We start from the raw sequence: 21,151 nt of genomic DNA, 5'->3' as shown, positions 1-21,151 counted from the left end.
ACAATGAAATGAAAATTTGTATAAGAATTCTCCTTCCTTTTCTCCACTTATTCCATCTTATTCCACCTCCAAGGAATTACAACTTTAAAATTTTTGATAGCACTTTTCCTAATTAATTTTTGAAGTCAGATAAAATACATAGATGACTGCGAGATAGGCCTGATATTTAAAATTTTTTTACTAAAAAATTTATTTTTAGTGGCATTTTGTTCACTAATTGATAAGAATTTTAAATTAAAACAATTACCTTTATAGTTTATGTTGAGCCATGAGGGATTTGTTTTGAAATCAAATGGTGCCAGGACATCCAACTCATGCACCCTAAAGATGTTATAAATGAAAACAGTTTACTCTGGATGAAGCAGTTCATAACTGCACATCAAAGCAACGCATATTACTATTCTCATACAAGGATAAGTTACTCGATTTACCCACATTATGGCACATTTCAAAACGGCTGAAATGGGAAGAAATCACCGGTGAAGATAATAATCTCTATAGAATTTTTTTCTGACTCAAACGTCTCACTCTTCTTGCTAGAATTACAAGTTGTGGTAACAGTTACAGCAAACTTTCAGATCAATCATTAGGTGAGAGGGAAAAAAGGTAACAAGGGACAAGGCAATGTCTAGCTACAAAATGTAAGCTCACTTTAGGGCCAAACCAGTAGTTCTACAGATGTAAAATAGGTTCACCCAAATGGTGCTATAACATATTTTTTAAGATTAAGTGAGCTACTGTAGCAGTTAGAATTAATAAAATGCTAAATACATCTCATCATGGATATATTTTTGAAATGTAATGTTGAAAAAAGTTATAAAATGACACCTATTATATGATACCATTTATATAAAAAAACTTGCTAAGCAGAAAAAAATGAAGTGAGCTAAAAAGAAAGAGTTTTTAAAAACTGGCTGACTTGGATGACAGTCAAATAACATTTTGTCCACATTGTCTTCTTTGTCCAATTAAGTTCCACTTTGTCCACCAAGTGGACTTAATTTTATTTGATATCTCAGCTAGAATCTTGGTATTTCCTGCCATCAAACATGGAAGGAGAATGTAATACCATGGAGACAGCGGAGGCTTGAAAAGCAACAAGATACAGGTTCTAATCCCGGTGGTGCTATAACCATGAACTTGGGCAAGTCACCTAACCTCTCTGGGATCCAATTTCCTATCTGTAAGTTGAAGAGATTAATCTCTGAGTTCCCTTCCTGTTCTAAAATCTGAGACTATAAAGCACACAACTGGACTTTTTACTATACCCAAGTTTGTAGTTGTGTGCAGCTGGCCAACCAGTTTGCTGCCTCCTGAAGCTTTAAGGTCTAATTACTTCAAATTCCTCACCTCTGACTCATGTTAACTACAAACCCTTGAATGCTCAGAGAATCCTACAGAGTCTTGCCTTCTCCTTGCCCCGGGCATAGCCTCACCATCTCCAGTCCCAGCAAAGAGGCTGAGGCTGCATGTGAGCGCCAGATACTTCCTCCATGGGCTTGCCTGCAAGCATGCTGAGTAACATTCTTTCCATTGCAAACACTGGTACCATTATTTTTTGATAGTTGCATATTGCTATTAATTTGCACATTAAAATAGAATTCCTTGCTTGCACAATAAAATTAAATTGTGTAAGCACTCAATTTCTAAGAAATCATTTGTAAATACACATAATGAATCTCAAGGCAACCAATATATTGGCAGCCAAAATCTGTAGAGACAAAATTCAACCATAGCAAGACAAAAAATTACCTGAAAAAATACGTTTTACACTTACATAAAAACAATACCATTAAAATACGTGTATTATCCCATTTTGTTCTCATAATAACTCTTTTTTGGATTATTCCATTTGACAAATGAAGGCACTGAAATAGGAGATACACTGTAGTTTGGTCAAGATGATTCAGAAAGTTAGTAAGAACTTGGGTCTCTTGCCTCCCAAAAGCTATCTCCAACCTAACAGAAATTATTTAAATTGGATGTGGATGATCTTTAAGCGCCTTTCTTGTTCAAGCCTTCTCTGATTCAATACCAGACCAGGGAGTGATGGGCTCACTTTCTTTCCATGAACATCCTCCAAAGAGGTAAGAGAAACAGTCCTAACTGATTCTATCCACTTCATTTCATGATTGTTACTTTTATCATTTTCAGAGATAGAACATTTGCCTATTTTCACTTAAATAATGAAAGTAGGCTGGATGCAGTGGTTCATGCCTGTAATCCTAGCACTTTGGGAGACCAAGGCAGGAGGATCATTTGAGGCCAGGGGTTCAAGACCAGCCTAGAACATAGTGAGACCTTATCTCTACCAAAAAATAAAAAATAAACAAAAGTAAGAAACTATGTCTTAAAAAAAAATCCACATCCTCTAATCCATAAAGACATATGAAACGTTAACTATAAAAGTCTTTCCTATTCAATGTTAGCTTTTTAATTCTGTTTGAAGACAATGTGCTACTTACTCAAACAACACGCACCCCGTGCTCAGGGACACGTAGTACACGGTGTAGAACAGGATGACACACAGAAGAAGCTTCTGCAAAACAACCTGTGGAGAAAACAGATGTGAGGTCCAAGAGCCTGGGATTTTTCACATGGTCTTTGGTAACTAGTTTGGCAAAAGATGATGAATGATTACTAGATAGTGCTGGCTAGCCTTGTATTGCTTAAGGACCCATGGGATGGGAAGGACTTCAAAGTGTCCATCTTGGAGCTTCTTCGACGGTATAATTTTCTTAAGTGTCATGTGTCTTGGGTTTGGTTTATCCTTCCTACCATGTATTGAAATCAGTTAGTTTTTCTTTTCATTTGAACATTAATAGCCTCTAGATATTTCTAGATGATTGCTTTCATTTCAATCCAAAATAAGATGAATAATATATAGTCTCTATATTAGTATGTGTTTTCAACCATTAAACTTTTCTTATTTCTGTTAATATTAAAATTCAAATAACATTTTAATTTTTTAGTACATTCACTTACTATAAAATTTTCCTTGTGTAATCAAAAAACATGAGGATTGTACTACATACCCAGAAAACCTACAAATACTAAATCTGTGTAAGACATTTGGAACTATTTTTTTAATTAAATTATAATTTGTAAGACAATATATTTGTTGACAAGTTTTATATAGAGATACACTGACTTTTCCTGACAAATTTATAAAACACTACATATTTTTAAAATGTTGCTAGCTGAAGAGGTTACCATCTCACACATTTGCACCAAGAATTAATGCAATATACAAATCCATATCACTTACGCTCCATTTACTGGAACAAACTTCCTAAATACCAATATTTGTATTTTAACTTGACAAAATGACTCTAAACCTCAGCTGTGATAATAATATAATCTTGCCAGTCATAATAATAATGGCAAGAACCACAGTTACTTTTGCACCAACCTATAGAAAGATGAGAACAGGTAAATTCCAAATAATATTAACAAAAAACCCACATAATACCACAATAATTAAACCTCTGTACAAGAATTTACAGAGCAATTTGGTAAAACACAATAGATGGTCCTGAAATGGACTCTTCCACATCTGAGACCTAAGAAAGAAGCACTGCAGATTAATGAGAATTGGAAAGATTATTTGACAAATGGTCTTGTGAAAATAGTCTAACTTCTAAACAGAAAAATCCCATTAGATTTCAGTCTTGTACCAGATACCACAATAAATTTCAAGGGGATTATAGGCTTAAATGCCAAGGAATAGGTTGGGAGAAAATATTTGCAATATATATCACAGGAAAAGGATTGATATCTATAATATATAAACTCACACAAATGTTAGAAAAAGACAAACCAATAGAAAAATGGACAAAGTATATAAATAGGCAATTCACATGAAGAAATACTTAAAAAGCCAACAAACAATCAAAAATGTGCCAAACTTCGCTATTAACCTTTTCAAAGATATCCTTATGACTATAATAAAGGTCGCAGCATTTCACATGAGAAATGCTCAATTTACTCAGTTTATTCTTTTATTTTAGAATCTTAAAGCCATTTTTGCTTAACCCACACTCCAGCACTTTAGGATTATTATTAATTTTACTTGAATGACCAATTCACCAAACTGATCACATATTTTCACTTGCCTAGGTACAGAAGGAGCCCACAGCTAGAGGCAAGAGGAGAAGCTAGTTAGCAGAGAGTAGACCACAACCAAGTGGCTGAATGGACCAAATTTACAGATCTACCAAGAACCTACTTCTTCCAACTATTTTTAAATGGGTAGGATGTGAAGCCTGAGAGGGCCATGAGAAAACAGGACTCCAAGGTTCTGGGACCTTCAGAGTCTTCCCCCATCCCTTGCTCCCACACCATTCTCAACACTCCCTACTCTTTGCCTATGTCCACCCCCAGCCTTGCTCACCAAGTCTCATCTCTCTTCGCTGATTCTTATCTCCAGTTCACCCTCAGGATCTCACCTAGTCTTTGTCTCTGTTTTTTTTTTTTTTTTTTGGAGACAGAGTTTCGCTCTTGTTGCCCAGGCTGGAGTGCAATGGCACTATCATGGCTCACCGCAACCTCAGTCTCCCAGGTTCAAGCAATTCTCCTGCCTCAGCCTCCCTAGTAGCTGGGATTACAGGCATGCACCACCAAGCCCAGCTAATTTTGTATTTTTAGTAGAGTCAGGGTTTCTCCATGTTGGCCAGGCTAGTCTCAAACTCGCCTGCCTCGGCCTCCCAAAGTGCTGGGATTACAGGCATGAGCAACCCCGCGCCTGGCCTTCACATTCCTTGTCTCTTAATCTGTCCTTCCTTATGACCTTCAGTCTCTCCTTCCTCAACCCTTGGTCCCCTCCTGTCCATGCTCCTCATTCTCTCCCTAAGACCTGCATAGCCTGTGGTTCCATGATAGCTGACACAACATGATTTTTTAAAAGGAATGTGTACAAAAGAGACCTTCTTCCCACAGCTGTCTTTCTTTTATCAGAGAATAAAAATCCTTCCTAGAAGCCGCAAACAGCCTTCCCATTATGTCTCATTGTCCGCCACAGGGCCACATGTCCACTTACTGAACAATCACAGGTAGAGTAAAAGGGTTTACCATGGCAGCTTTATGACATCATGACTGCGCTTCCGGGGACAGGCACCTACTGCCTCAATAAAAGAAAAATTGGAGTTCTATTAGCAGGGAAGAAGGAGTTGGGCAGGAAACTACATCTTCCACTGGGAAGGAATCAATACGGAAATAGCTAAAAGCCCTCATTTTGTAGCAAAGGGTCTTTGAAGGTCAAAAGAAAATGTGGAGGTATTGCCTGAGTTGAGGCCCATGCATCAACTGGCTCAATTCTTCCCCAACTGCTGGAATAAGAATTTGCTGCTGGGAGATGGGTATGTAAAACGGAGCAGCTGGGAGCTTCTTCAGCACTATAATTTTTTTAAGAGTCACGTGTCTTTGGGTTTGCTTTATTCTTTCTACCATGTATTGATATATCAATTGTTTTTCTTTTAATTTGAGCATTAATAGCCTTTAGATCTTTCTAGATGATTGCTTTATTTCATTTCAATCCAAAATAAGATGAATAATATATAGTCTCTATACTAACACGTATTTTCAACCATGAAACTATTCTTATCTCTGTTAATATTAAAATTTAAATAACATTTTAATGTTTTAATACATTCACTTACTATAAAATTTCCCTTGTATAATCCAAACATGAGGATTGTACTACATACCCAGAAAACCTACAAATACTAAATCTGTATAAGACATTTGGCACCATTTTTAAATTAAATTATAATTTGTGAGACAATATATTTGTTGACAAACTTTACATAGAGATACACTTACTTTTCCTGACAAATTTAGAAAACATTAAATATAAATATAATATCAAAATAATATATTTTAAAATGATTTGTAAGAAATATTTGGAAAAGCAAGGTATAATGTTTGTAAACAATTTTTCTACCTGAATTATAAGTCTAGATTTTCAAATAATACTTTTCTCATAAGCAAATTCATTTGCTTTTAGTATGTTCTTCCTCGAATCTACACCCTACAGAGTCTATGGAATGTAAGTATTTTCTAAAAAACAATCAGACCATCACTTCCTCTGCTTTATATCCTTTTATGGCCTCACATCATTATCAGGATTTATTCTTCCAATTTTTTCATTTGACAAATAGTTACTGGGTGGGGTGGCAATGCAAGGTAAATTGGATGTGGTCCAAGCCATAGAGATGCAGTTGAGCTGTTGTTCTCAAATGTACAAGCATCAGACTCACATTAAGGTCCTATTAAAACACAGATTACAGGGCCCAAGTCCCAGAGTTTCTGATTTGGTAATTCTGGGATGGGTTCCAGGAATTTGTGTTCATAACAAGTTCCCAGCTGATGCTGCATCAGCTGTACCTATTACCACACTTTGAGAACTACTGATCTAGAGGCAAGAATGAGTGAAAAAATGGCTACAATACAAAGAGAAGAGGTATAATTGAGGAGGGTATGGAGTGCTATGTAAGCCCAAGCAAGACAACAGCAGAGAATGGGTAGGTTACGTGTGTGTGTTTGTGTGCTTCCATGCATGTGTGTGAAGGGGGCATGAACATTCCCCAGAAAATCTTTGACAACATTCATCGTAGGTTTTCTTGAGTTACGATATCACATCTGCATTACCTCATTTAATCCTTATAAAACTTCTGAGTGGTAGAATCCTTTTTTAGAGAGAAAAAAAATGAGGCTCAGAGAGCTCTTGTAACTTTCTGAACATTTAACAGTAAATTGCTGAGCTGAGACGCAAGTGCTGCTCTGACTCAACCCTTATTCTACTTATGATGAGCTGGAGCAGTGGCAGGGGTGTCCATAGGCACAAGAAGCACTTGCAAAGACCTGGGTGAAGCCAAACTTGATGGAGAGGAGTTTTGGTAGGAGAGGTTTAAAGAGCTGAAGTCAGAGGTGAAGGGAAGTTTATGCCTTAATGAGGAATTTTGCATATCTCTGAAGGCCCTGGGGAGACTGAAAGATTTAAGGAGTAGTATAGACTAGAGAGGGGCCATTAGGTCGGGGGAAGCATTTAAATGGGTTTGCAATGGAAATGGAGAGGAGGACAGGTATGTGAACTATTAAGGAAACAGAATGGATAACTTGTGGGGGTCAAGGGAGCGGAAACTGTTGACTCTATCTCCCAGTTTTCCAACTCAATTTTATTGATTGGTTGGACAATAAGGGGAGCACTATCAGTTCTAAATGACTGGAATGGTAATCCATAATCTAGCCCAGTGCTGTCCAGCAGAAATACAATGCAAGCCACATATGAAATTTTAAATTTTTTAATAGCCACATTTATGAAAATTTTGATAGGGTAAAATTAATTTTAATAATATTTATTTAACACAGTATATCCAAGATATTATGATTTTGACATAAATGAATATTAAAAATAGAGATATTTTATGTTGTTTGTTCATACTACGTCTTAGAAGTACAAAAGGTAATTTATTTACAAGACATCTCAATTCAGACTAGCCATATTTCAAGTACTAAATTGCCATGTGTGGACAGTGGACAAGATAGTTCTCACCTCTGCCTGTCCTCCAGCCTCATCTCCTCATCCCCGGCCCCAGTTGATAGCCTAACTATATTGACTATTTATTGAGGATTCCTACGTGACAATCACTGTACTCATATTTTCTCACTGTATTCACCCTTCCCTGTGCCCCACCACTATATGCATACAGGAAAAACTCTCTGGGTTTGGTTGTCTTTCATTTGCATTTCACAGACTTGGAAACCGAGACAAAGAGAGATTAAGGAACTAATCCCAGCTCATGTGGCCTACATGTGGCAGGGCTCCAGGCCAGATCTGCTGGATGTTTCCTCTCAACCCTGTGCTGTCCTGCCCCCACCCAGAAGTTCACAATGAAAGCATGCTGAATAATCTTTATTTATTTATTTAGAGAAGGAGTCTTGTTTTGTCACCTAGGCTGGAGTGCCGTGGCATGATCTTGGCTCACTGCAACCTCCACCTCCCAGGCTCAAGCAATTCTCCTGCCTCAGCCTCCCAAGTAGCTGGGATTACAGGCGTCCACCACCACGCCCAGCAAATTTTTTGTATTTTTATCTAGAGACGAGGTTTCACCATGTTGGCCAGGGTGGTCTCAAACTGCTGACTTCAAGTGATCTGCCTGCCTTAGCCTCCCAAAGTGCTGGGATTGCAGGTATGAGTCACTGCACCTGGCATGAATAATCAATTTTAGTTCAACACTCTGTTTTTAAAAGTATGAAAACTGTGACTCAGACAAGTTGAGTGAATAGCCCAAGGACACACCTTTATTTAGTGGCCAAGTTGAGATCAGGATAAATAATTGTATTGAATTAACAAAGTAAAAGCACTTAATAATGCGGTCCAAATGAGGGAGCATTATTTTATTATGATACAATATTATTGCTGCACTCTAGGAAAAGCCAATATGTGAGATTCAGAATTTGTAGCTGTCTAGATATTTGGCTACTGCCAAACTTTTTATTATGTTTTTAAATATATTTGGATCCTGAATCAAATAAACTTTTAAAAATTAAGACATTTATGAGACATTTGGCTATTTAAACTTGACTGGATATTTAATAATGTTAAAAAATTATTGTTACGTTTTTAAGGTAAGATAATGGTATGGTGTTTTTTTCTAAGTCGTTGTCTTTGGAGATGCATAAGGACATGTTTGCAGTTGAAATAATATGATGTCTGGCTTAGTTTCCAAATAAAAAGATAAGAGAATAGCTGGAAATGAAGATGAAACAAGATTGAATAGGAGTTGATAATTTTGAAGCTAGGTGAGGGATAAATGGGATTCATTATACCATTTTATTTAAATTTGCATATGTTTACTTTTTTGGTAATACCTTTTTTCAATAAATTTATTCAACCAGTGAGCATCTTCACAAAATTTAAAGCATGCTTTGATTAATACAATTTTGAGGAACATCCTGAGGGATGCGGTAAGGGGTAACCTTTGCTTAATACCTGTATGTGCGAGACGCTAAGCTAGCCACTTTGCAAACCTTATCTCCTTTAATCCTCACAACAACACTGCCAGACAGCAAGTATGATCCGTCTTTATCACTGGAGCACAGAAGCTGGCACTTCGCCTTGTTTGTTCCTCTGGGGTCAAGGACATACGGTTTCAGGGGGTTTACAAGTACTCTGGCCCATTGAGATGGGGCTGGCATGAAGAGAAAAGGGTCACTGAGCAAGTCCATGGACTCAGCAAAGTCCCAGGGACCAGAGGGCGTGTTGTTCTGCTGGACTATACAAGGGCAATGAAGAGGCAGGTAGCTATGCCCACTGGCAAGGAGAAACACACCTTCCCCCAGTAACAGCAGGTTAACAGGGCTCTACGAGGGGTTTGTCTGCAAACAGTGCCTCACCTTCCTTTTAGCGCCCTGGCGCCAGCCACAAACCGTTCTAGGTAGCCTTCTCCTGCCTTCTCCAGCTCTTCTCCACACAAGCCCCACAACCTGCAATCCAGTCTCAGCCTCTCCCCCAGCCACCTCCTCACCGTCTCCCTCAAGATCTGGTGCTCCTCAGGCAGATCCCTGCAGAGCCTATTCAAGCTCCCTCTGGAATTTTCTTTCCGGTCTATTGATGGAGCTCATTTTGGAAGTTGAAAAAACAAACGAGCACCCACAGCATTGACTGTTCCTCTTCATTGCTTTCCCACTACACCGAATCTAATTCTCCGGCACAGCATCACCTCCAATGGAGGAACTGGTAGAAAAGGAAAACACAAGAACATTTCACAATATTATCTTGTGCATATAAGAAAGTCACCCGTGGGTCCTGTTATTTCCTTTGTGTTCACTCTCCTCTTTGGTGCTCCAGCCATTCTTAAGTACTTCCTATATCTGGAAAAGTTCAATGCTGTTCCCCCTATCTAGAATTAATAACTCCTCTCTTTGGAAAACTAACTCCCACTCATCTTTTCAGGTCTAAACTGATACCTCACTTCCTCCAAGAAGTTCCCCTGGCTTCTTAGTCTCTACTGTATGCTCCCTAACACTCTCTTTTCTCCCAAAAAAGCCCTCATTAGTCTGAAGATTTATAATATTCAAACACAGATCATTATAACTGCAATTTCTTTATTAAAAAGCTTCCACCTTTTTTTTTTGTTTTACAATCCTATTCTGAAAATGAAATAAATGTGCACCAGTCTGCAAAATGTGCACATTTATGATGTAATGAATGTTTTTACAAGTTGCTTTCAGAAAATGGTCTGCTACAACTGGTCTTTACATCTTTGTCATCTTTTTCGATCAAAATATTTTGATACCAGCCTTCCTTCTACTGCCCTAAAGACTAAAGCAGTTTTAATAAGTTGAAATTAAGAAACGGCTATACCTATGTAAAAAAGGATAGAGGAAAGTGCTATTGATTTGCACACTTAGAATCTCCCAAAACCATGAGCACTATCTTTGCTAGGGCTAGGCTGGAACCTGGATAGAATATGAGTATGTGCAGGTGGCATCCCTAAGGATTCAGAGCTTAAGTGGAGCTGAGTACTTCAGCAGTGTAACTCACTTAACTGCCTTGCCAATTTCTACACTGGCTCGATGGGGCATAATTCAAAAAGGAAAAGCTCACATTCATTCCACTCTCCTGGAGCTCAGAGCCACCTCTCTTCATTTAGCTCTCGAGTTTTTCTTGTTGTTGCGTTTAATAACACCCTAGTGGGATGTCTTCTAGATATTATTTTATGGTTCTGCAAGTAATTGCTAAAAGATACAGGGTCTACTTTTTCTATGCTACTTACCTCATTTTATTTAAGAAGGGACTGGGAGGAAGAGATGTGTCCATTTGGCTCACTAATATATGTGTAGTGTCTGGTGTGGTTCCTGACACACATTAGGTATTCAAAGAATATAAGTTGTTGGATGATTTGTTACAGTTTTAGAATTAATAGAAGGATGGCTCTACAGACATTCTGGCTATTTAAGTAGAATCAGTTACGATTGGTCAGAGTCCAGGCCACACTGAACAGTACCCCAGATAAAAGCAATCTTTGCTGTACAGTGAGAGAGTCACCAATCAGGAGATAATTATCAGGTGTTGACATTCTGCCCAAAACTGTTTCAGACTTCCTGGGGATAAAAAGGAAGAGGTAAGAAGAGACAAAATAATCACACAGAAAATAATTAGAACAAGCAAGTATACCCAACATTTATATGACTCTTTACTGTGTACTTGTCTAGATGAGCTCACTCATCTGATTAAACATGTGAGTTAGGATTACAGTCACCTCTTTATAGATGAAAAAACAGAGGCCTAGAGAAATTAAGTGATTTTCACAAAGCTACTCACTTAAAGAGTTACAATTGTATATACAAATGTATATAAAATTTATTGAATCCTGGTCAGAACAAAAAGCTTTGCGGTTCTGATTACAGCTGGTCCCTGACTTACAATGGTTCAATTTAACAATGTTTCAACTTTACAACAGGTTTATTGGGACGTAATCCCATTGTAAGTCAAGAAGCATCCATAATTGCTAAAAGTAATTGCAAAGCTACCTCACAGAAAAGAGATAAGCTAGGTTTCATGAAGATCTAGGCTCCTAGGAACAATCACAATGGTCCAGACTCTTCATATTCAACATCTGCCCACATACATGGCCTTTAAGCGGTTCACAAAGGTTATTATTCTTAACGCTGGTAACTGCATTTTAACAAACCTCTCAGGTGATTACAATGGAAATAACTACTGAGGATATAGGAACTGGTCTAGGTGACAAACAGAAACCTAGACCTGTCCTAGAGTTTCCCCTCAGGGAGGATTTCCACATGGGACAGCCACAGGTCTGGATTCCTGAGCAAAATGGGCAAGAGACAAATTTCCAATTAAAACGAGCAAATGTAATATTTTACTTCACTAACAATAAAGAAACACATAGCCAAACTTCATAGACACTATTGTTCTATCAAGTTAGTGAAGATATTTTTCTTTTTTAAAAAATGAATTACTTGTTCTGGTGGATGAAATGCATACTGTTCTAGACAGCCTTGCCAAAGACGGTGGGATATAGTGTCAAGCTAATGTGACACTATAATACATTTATTTCTCAATGACAGAAAGTGAAGACAAAATTTCCAAAGAACTTAGTAAGTATTTTTCCCAAATTCTCACATGCAGGAAAAAGGACATTCTCCTATAATTCAAAACTATTACTACACACAATAATATATATATTATATATATATAAGATATAAAATATTATTGATATAGAGTTTATATTCAGATTTCCTCTATTGTTCTCAAAATCTGAGAATTTTGGAATCAATCATATTTTCATATGTTACATTTGGTTGTCATGTCTCTTTAGTAACCTACTCTGAATTTGTCTGATGGTTTCCTCATGATCAGATTCTTTGGGGAAGAATTCTACAAAGGTAATATTGTGCATTTCCCATTGTATCTTATGAGAAGATGTAAAATATGACTTTCATTATTACTGATGGTCAGTTTGATCACTTGGTAAAGGTGATATCTACTAGATCTATTTTCACTGCACTGTTCATCATTTGTAATTAATAAGTAATCTGTGGGGTGACACTTGAGACTATATAAATACCCGGTTCCCCCAAAACTTTTTAGCCATTCATCAACATATCTCGTCTGAATCAATTATTTATATTGGTATTATAAATCGATGGTTTTATTTTATTTTTTCTTCTGCATTTCAGTAGATATTCTTCCATGAAGAGATTTCCTTTCTTACCCTTGAACTTACATATTAATTTATGTATTTATTATTTATTCATTTATTTTTGATAACTTATGATCTTTTTTGTTTTCTGTGTGCCATAATTAATTAACATCATGATTCCTGTTGATGGCCAAATTATCCCAAGTTTGATCAATTTGAGCACCTACCAGATACCACCTGTGTTCTTTTTACATATCCCCATCATTTTTATACTTCCTTGCTTTATGACATTCCAATGGGATATTGTCTTTTTCATTACTACATTTTCATATACACGTTTGTCTATTTGTGAACTTTCTATTCGCCTCCATTGAACTATCTACTCATGAATCAATACCACACTGTTTTAATTATAGAAGCTTTATAGTATGTTTTAATATCTGGCAAGGCATTTGTTAAAAGGATAGAGCTTGCATTAAGTGTTCTTACCACACACGCATGCACACACAGGAAACCATCAAAGGAGCACGAGGAAACTTTATAACGTTTACAAGGAAACTTGTGGAGGTGATAAATATGTCTATTATCTTAATTATGGTGATGGTCTCACAGGTATTGCAAATGTTCAAATGTATAAACTTGTATACATTAAATAAGTACACTTTTTGTATATTAATTTATTCCTCAATAAAACTGTTTAAAAAATATCTAGTAAGGCTAGTCACCTCTCCTTTTTCTTTTCTTTAGGGTTCTCATAACTATTTTTATTTTTTCATATAAACTTCAAAATCTACTTGACTAGCTCCATAAAAACAACTTTGTTATTTTTATTGAGATTATGCCAAACTTATTAAGATGGGAATAAATGATAGCTTTATTATGTTTACGAGTACCATTCAAAAACAAGAAAAATTTCCAAACTTATTCAAGTCCACTTTTGTATTTTTCAGGAGTATGTTAATTTTTTTCTCATATAGATTTTACACACTTCCTGTTAAGCTTATGATTAAATAAATTCTTTTTGCTACTAATACAACTGAAGTTTCCTCTTCTGTTACATTATCTAACTAGCTATTGTTTGTTTATAGAAAGGCTTCTGATTTTTGTATTTTAATAGTCTATTACCTTACTGATTTTTAAAATTGTGCTAGTGTTTTCATTGTTGTTTTGGATTTTCCATATATACTATGATATCAACTGTAAATAGAGATAGTTTTACTTCTATTTTAATTATCATGGCTCTTTCATTTGTTCTGATCTGATTGAATGGAATAGTATCTCTAACATATATTTTATATATATGTTATATACACTATAGTAGGAACCATAGTCTTTTTTTTCTTTTTGAAACAGAGTCTTGCTCTGTCACCCAGGCTGGAGTACAATGACACAATCTCAGCTCACTGTAACCTCTGCCTCTGGCTTCAAGGGATTCTCTTGCCTCAGCCTCCCTGAGTAGCTGGGACTACAGGTGTGCACCACCACAGCCAGGTAATTTTTGTATTTTTAGTAGAGATGGGGTTTCACCATGTTGACCAGGCTGGTATTGAACTCCTGACCTAAAGTGATCTGTCTGGCTTGGCCTCCCAAAGTGCTGGGATTACAGGCATGAGCCACCGCACCTGGCTGGAACCATAGTCTATTAATAAAGTATGTGGACTCTAAGTCAGATATGCTGGAGTTTCTCCCCCGGTGATCTGAATCAGTGGGGGAGATGTGTGTGTGACATTGGCTGCTTACTTTCTGAGTTTCATTCTACTCATCTATAGGTAAAGTTTCATAAGGGATTTGTATTCTAAACACGTGTACAATTCTTAACATTAAGTACTGTATGTGCTCAATAGATAATACTTTCTCGCTTTCTTCTCCCCATGGGAAAGCCTGCATTGTAGTTCTCTGGACAATTCCTGGAGAAATCATGAGATATGACTCTCTCACCTGTAGAATCACAGGAAAGGATCCATCCTACTGATAAGTAGTTCCCTCTGAAATTGCCTGAATGAATGAAATTCTCCAGTTCAGGTGAACAGCCCTGAGGATATGCAGGCATGTGTTGTGCTTCTGAGATTTTTACAACATTTGTTTTACAGAGGAAAGTTTACATTAGTTTAACATAGTTATGAAACATGTCGTCTACAGGAGTAGAATACATTGTATTCTGAACAATTTAGCAGTCCTCATACTTGGGCTTTCTTCCCAGTTCTTGTGCTATTTTCCCAGACAGCAAATTAGTTAAATGGCCTTTGGCCATGACTCTTTCCCTTGAGTCAGCTTTTCTCTCGTTTAAAGTGTAGAGATAGGGGGGATTTAATTAGCCCAATGCCTGGCACATTGCATGCACTCAGTAAATGTTTGTTGAGTATTCGAGTTATCTCTAGATGGTCACTTTTGCTATTACTATTAATTTATGAGCATATCGGTAATTATTGTGCTGATAATACTGACAGTGAACAAGCACTTAAAAGAAGAGTTAACTCATAACTTATAGGGATGTATTATGAGAGTCCAGATAGTCAACAACCTATCTATTTCAAACATATTCACTATTATTCTAATGTTCTAAGACTGTAATTCTACACATGAAGCTCAGATAATTCTAAGATAGTGAGGAACTGCAGCAACTATCTGGATATTTTCCTTGCAGTGTGTGTGTGTGTGTGTGTGTGTGTGTGTGTGTGTGTAAGCCCCGACTAAATATAGAACCCCCATTCTTTGTGTAAGCTACTTAAGAGAAAGGATTTTATCTTTTAATTTTTATCTCTTCAGCAGAAGTTATTATTGCTAGTTCAATCCCAAATCTATGCATAAATTATGAAGTTTAAAAACCCCTTAAAAATAAGTTTTTAATAAATATTTTTCCTGAAATAATGTTTTTACTGACCTTGAAAATTTTTCTTAGCTGTTGTCATGCTCAACATTACTCACTGATGACATACGTGGTAATGATGGCAGTGTAAAGAAAAAGCTTGAGGAAATACACACGGTGCTGATATTTTACTAAAATGAATGTAGCACTCATTCGTAATTGTAATTTAATTTTTAAGTAAAAATCTGATTTCCACTATCATTCCCTTAAGCCTGGCTCCTTATAGGCCTAAAGCCTGTGTGAATTTACACAGCTGCTTTGAGGCTTTGCATATTTCCTTGTTTTAGATTCTTTGATTTTTTTTTTTTAAGGGGTATTTTTACACTGAAGTAAAACACAACTAGTAACACTAGCCTGGCGGGGGGAGGGGGTGGGGAAAGAAACTAACAAACCTACAGCTTGAAATGTTTCAATACTTTGCCTTTAAAATTTTGCACACCCTTTAGAAGTTACAAAAATAAAAACCACTCCCTGTAAAAAAAAAAAAAAAAAAAAAAGAAAGAAACAAAAAAAGATTGAGAACAAACTGTCATGATTTCAGAAAACGATAGCAGACGTGCAGGTGTTAACACCAGAGAGCTCACCTCTGAATAAAATGGTGCTTTCTAAACAGCCACTATTTACATGTTTTAGAATCCTTTCTTGGGCATGGGTGCCTTTATATTGCCCTATTACCACAAGATACAAGCCGTGCAGCAGAATGTTTTCTGTATGGTACCCAGCCAAAAGTGAAACAAGTTGCCCACTGACAGAGAGGCCATTTATAGAACATATTCATTTACACCAGTGCTAGGCAGCCACTGAAAGGCAATGCAAAGAAGTAATTTCTCTTTACCTTGCTTGGAGCAACTCTGACCTGGAGAGCCATGTACACATCCTACGTCAAGGAGGTGATGAAAGCCCCACTCCTTATAGCGATGACATCTGGAAGAAGACACAATTGTCACCGTGAGCTTTTCAATTACTCCTGGAGACTAAGTGTGAGACGCAGTAGTGCAGGATGATTGGATTACGCAAAACGAGACAGATGCCATCTGCGAGCCATGCGTAAGCTGCTGAGTGCCAAAATGAACATCCTTATTAAACGACGGAGTTCTCATACCATTTGTAGTTTGGTCAGATTTGAAAGAAGAGTTGATTGTTTTTAGATAGTGCTGCAAATAGGCAGGGACTTGGAATCCTCTCTGGCTGTATGAGTAATTACTGTCTCATACTTAAATTAGAAACATTGGTTTTCAGTTAGGTCTTGAGATTGTTTCCAAAGGATGCTGCTGCATTGATGTTGAAGCATGGCCTGTCCTCTCTGTTTCACTCACAAGGGCCACAGAGTTCTGAGAAAGAAATCATCAGTTCCTTTCACATCATGACAAAGAAATGTAAAAATTATGACTTTTTGTTAGGAAACAAAAGGATTCCCATACTCTAAAATAATGGCCACAGTACAGTGGTGGAATGTTTTCCAGAAACTGCCAGGAGGCAGTATTGGAGCTCTGTGTCTCTCTGAGTCCTGAGGCTCCAGAACCAACCCTTCATTTACAATCCATTCTCTCATCTTTTTACTGGCACTAACTCTATTATTATTTTTATTTTTATTTTTAATTGCTGTGATTACATAGTAATACAGTAATATACCCATAGTATTTATGGGGTATATGATATATTTTGACATAGGCATTGAATATGTAATGATCGCATCAAGGTCAGTGGGATTTCCATCACTTCAAGCATTTATCCTTTGTGTTACAAACAATCCAATTGTACCCTTTTAGTTATTTTCAAATGTACAATTAAATTATTATTGACTATAGTCACTCTGTTGTGCTATCAAATACTAGATCTTATACATTCTCTCTAACTCTTTTTTGTATGCATTAACCATCCCCACACTCCCCCTTTCCTCCCACTGCCCTTCCCAGCCTCTGGTAACCATTCTTCTGCTTTCCATCTCCATGAGTTCAATTGTTTTCCATTTTAGCTCCCACAAATAAGTGGGGACATACGAAATTTGTCTTTCTGTGCCTGATTTATTTCACTTAACATAAGGACCTCCAGTTCCATCCATACTGTTGCAAATGACAGGATCTCATTCTTTCCGTTGACTGAATTCTATTCTGCACCTGTACCACATTTCTTTATCCACTTGTCTGTTGATGGACACTTATGTTGTTTCTTAATCTAGGATATTGTGAAACATGCTGCAATATACATGGACATGCAGATACCTCTTCGATAGACTGATTTCCATTCTTTGGGGTATATACTCAGCAGTGGGATTGCTGGATCATATGGCAGTCCTATTTTTGCTCCTTTGAGGAACTTCCAAACTGTTCTCCATAGTGGCTGTACTAATTTACATTCCCACCAACAGTGTGTGAGGGTTTCCTTTTCTTCACCTCCTCACCAGCACTTGTTATTGCCTGTTTTGGGATAAAAGCCATTTTAACTGGGGTGAAGTCATATTACTTTGTAGTTTTAATTTGCATTTCTCTGATGATCAGTGATGTTGAGCAGTTCTCACATACCCGTTTGCCATTTGTATGTCTTCTGATAAATGTCTATCAGACAGTTTGAGCATTTTAAAATCATATTATTAGATTTTTTCCTGTAGAGTTGTTTGAGCTCCTTATATATTCTGGTTGTTAGCCCCTTGTCAGATGGGTAGTGTTTCAGTACTTTTTTCCCATTCTGCAGGTTGGTGTCTTCACTTTGTTGATTGATTCCTTTGCTGTGGCACCAACTTTAGATGGGAACTTAGCTGTGCCCTGTAATCCTTTATCCGTTACAGCATCTCCTTAACCTCTATAAAGAGAAGATTCTGCAATACCTATCTGCATACCAAAAGCAAAGGTGAAAAGAGTGCCTTCAGCAAGTCCAGGCCTTGATAGTTTTCATCTGAGTATGTTATTGAATTTGACATTCATAATGTATATTAATAACACTATCAATGCTCTTTTATTCATATACCTTAGATAATTCCTTTAATATGGGGTTGCCCTGTTCTCTGCTTATATTGTGAGTTCTTGCAGAAAAAGACTTTTCTGTCTGCTAGTAACACTGAAACAGCTCCCAGTGTCGTCTTCAGATCTCAGCACATGGTGGACCCTAAGTAAATGCTGATTATCCAAATCCCATGCCCTGCCCTGTTTGTAACAGTGATGACCCAGACTTTCTCCTTAAAGAGGGCAGGTGGAGGCCAGAGGGCGGTGGCTCATGCCTGTAATCCTCCCACTTTGGGAGGTCGAGGTTGGTGGATCACAAGGTCAGGAGTTCAAGACCAGCCTGGCCAACATAGTGAAATGCTGTCTGTACTAAAAATACAAAATAATTATCTGGGCATGGTGGCGGGCGCCTGTAATCCCAGCTCCTCGGGAGGCTTAGGCAGGAGAATCATTTAAACCGGAAGGCAGAGGTTGCAGTGAGCCGAGATCACGCCATTGTACTCCAGCCCTGGTGACAATGAGGGATTCCGTCTCAAAAAACAAGCAAACAAACAAAATACAAAAATTAAAAAAAAAAAAAAAAGTGGAACTTCCTGGGAGTCAGAGCACAGCATAAAGCAGAGGACTTGTGCCTGACTCACTCTACTCCCAACACAGGCTGCTTTGTGTACAACTCAGATGCCTTCTGAATTACTCAGGTAAACAATAACCACCCAAAAACTATCGCTCAGGAAGTTGGCACCATACATTGGGAACCAATACTCCAGCAACTCTACTGGATAAAATACTGAAAAGTACTAATTTTCTATAATTACATTGGAAAAAAATTTGAAGGCCAGTAGTCTGATGGGTAGAGATTATGTGTGTATGGGTATTTACATCTATAATAAGCATCTTTTTTTTTTTTTTCATCAGAGTCACCACACTGGATTTAAGCATCATTTTTTGAATTGCTACTGTGATCTATTGTGAGAAAAAGGCATGAGGCATACGCATACACATTCAGCAACTACAATTCTGATTTCCAAGTCTGTCATTAGACTGATGAAATATTTACATGTGTACATTTTATATGTATATGTGTGTGCATATATATAGTGTATACATATATTCATTCAGCACATACTTATGATAAAGAATAAAATATATACAACTCTTCACATTCTTGAGTTCTGAATTGTGCTCCTTCATATTTCATCATGTTTTAAATTATTTTCAGTCCTTTTGTGTAATTTGTATCCAGAGTTCTCCTTTGTTTGTTAAAAATCTGACTCAGCTACTTCCTTCATGATAGAGGCATTCAAAAACTTCAAGGTACTAAAGAAATATTTTCAAGATTGTGGCACATAATTTAGAGTTTCTCCTTGATAAAATCAAAAGAGAAAATGAGCTCAGATCCACAATTACTAATTGCAAATCGTTAGGGCCAGATAGGCTTCCAATTTCAGAAAATTTTGAATTTTAGTCAAATAATAGGATCCATATAGTATATCACATGTCCAAGTAGTCCAGAACTTCCCTCTGTATCCAAACATTGTTTGAGCAGCAAAATGTATAAATATTTGCCAGAAGTGGGATAAATGAAAATTAAATAATTTTGTCAATTTGGTTTCATCACCAAATTCATTAAGGTCTGGTAATATTCTGTCACCCAAGGATAATAAAAATAGTTTCCACGGATTTTTAGATTTTTGGATTCACAAAAGGAGTACTAGACAAATACAGATTTAATTATAAGAATCTACAGATTGGCATTGATAATAGAACTCTTGCTAAATTAAATTAAATTTGGCCTAAAGCAGCCTCTGCACATAACAAACTGCAGCCTAACTTAAGAGCATATTCTTATAAGGAGTTGCTGAGCCTCAGCCAATCACAGCAGCTGAGCTTTGGCCAATCACAGACTGTCAACCAATCAGAGAGTGTCTATATCAGGCAAATACTGAACTGTAGCCAATCAAGCTGTTTCTGTATGTAATTTCCTTTTCCTAATACTGCCTCTCCATGTTGAGTGGAGCTCTCTGAACCTCTCCTGGTTCTGAGGGCTGCCCAATAGATGAATAATTCTTTCCTCAAATAAACTCTGCTAAATTTAATTTTTCTAAAGTTTTTCTTTTAAAACTGTAAATACAATTTTAAACGATGTGGTAAAAATAAAAATGCTGTGTTGACAAAGTCAATTTGTCCCCAAGAAATTAAAAAGTAAAATTTCTTTGCCCTCAGTGCCAGAATGAAATAAGAGATTTCCACTGATGCTTTCTGCTCCATTATAGCTGGCTTTGCTTTGGAAGTCTGATGGTGTTATATTTTTAGTTTTACTGATTCTCTCTAACCCATTTCTTCCCTTCAGGCCCTTCTACCACATCTATTGTTCACTGCCTTTGTGAAATTGAATTATTCTATAGGATATCACTAAATCATAAAAACATTAAGAATAAACAGACTCTATTTTATTTCAGGGAGCCATGAAAATAATGGTCAAAAGTGGGGTAATTTTTTTTCTGTTTACAGCCTTCATGGAATTTAGGTTTAGGCCCATGTTAAGGCAAAGATACATGTATACACACGAACACACACTGATTTCACTGCTTCATATTTGTTGAATAGTAAATTGTGTCTTGAAAGATAAAGGCAAAATAAGGAGGAGTGCCCTGTATGGTAATGAATGGCACGGCGTC

At 37.0% G+C, this 21,151-nt stretch overlaps 1 protein-coding gene across 3 annotated transcripts in view; it reads right to left on the bottom strand.

Moving 5' to 3' along the window:
• The window catches only part of TMEM244 (transmembrane protein 244), a 45,434-nt gene extending 27,907 nt beyond the window's left edge, over positions 1-17,527 (bottom strand). Inside the window, exons 1-3 of one of the 3 annotated variants that reach the window (XM_009206112.4) lie at positions 16,370-17,527; positions 2,466-2,551; positions 248-321 (exon numbers count right to left, since the gene is read on the bottom strand). In XM_009206112.4, the coding sequence (XP_009204376.1) occupies positions 248-321; positions 2,466-2,551; positions 16,370-16,402 (193 nt within the window). In that variant the 5' untranslated portion in view covers positions 16,403-17,527. The remainder of the gene's footprint in view (positions 1-247; positions 322-2,465; positions 2,552-16,369) is intronic. The other 2 variants (XM_009206113.3, XM_003898199.4) reach the window with 2 other exon arrangements.
• Between the last annotated feature and the right edge of the window lie 3,624 nt (positions 17,528-21,151).

Source organism: Papio anubis, chromosome 6 (assembly GCF_008728515.1).
Source record: "Papio anubis isolate 15944 chromosome 6, Panubis1.0, whole genome shotgun sequence".
In the NCBI taxonomy this organism is placed as follows: domain Eukaryota; kingdom Metazoa; phylum Chordata; class Mammalia; order Primates; family Cercopithecidae; genus Papio; species Papio anubis.
This window is presented reverse-complemented; position numbering and strand designations above follow the sequence as displayed.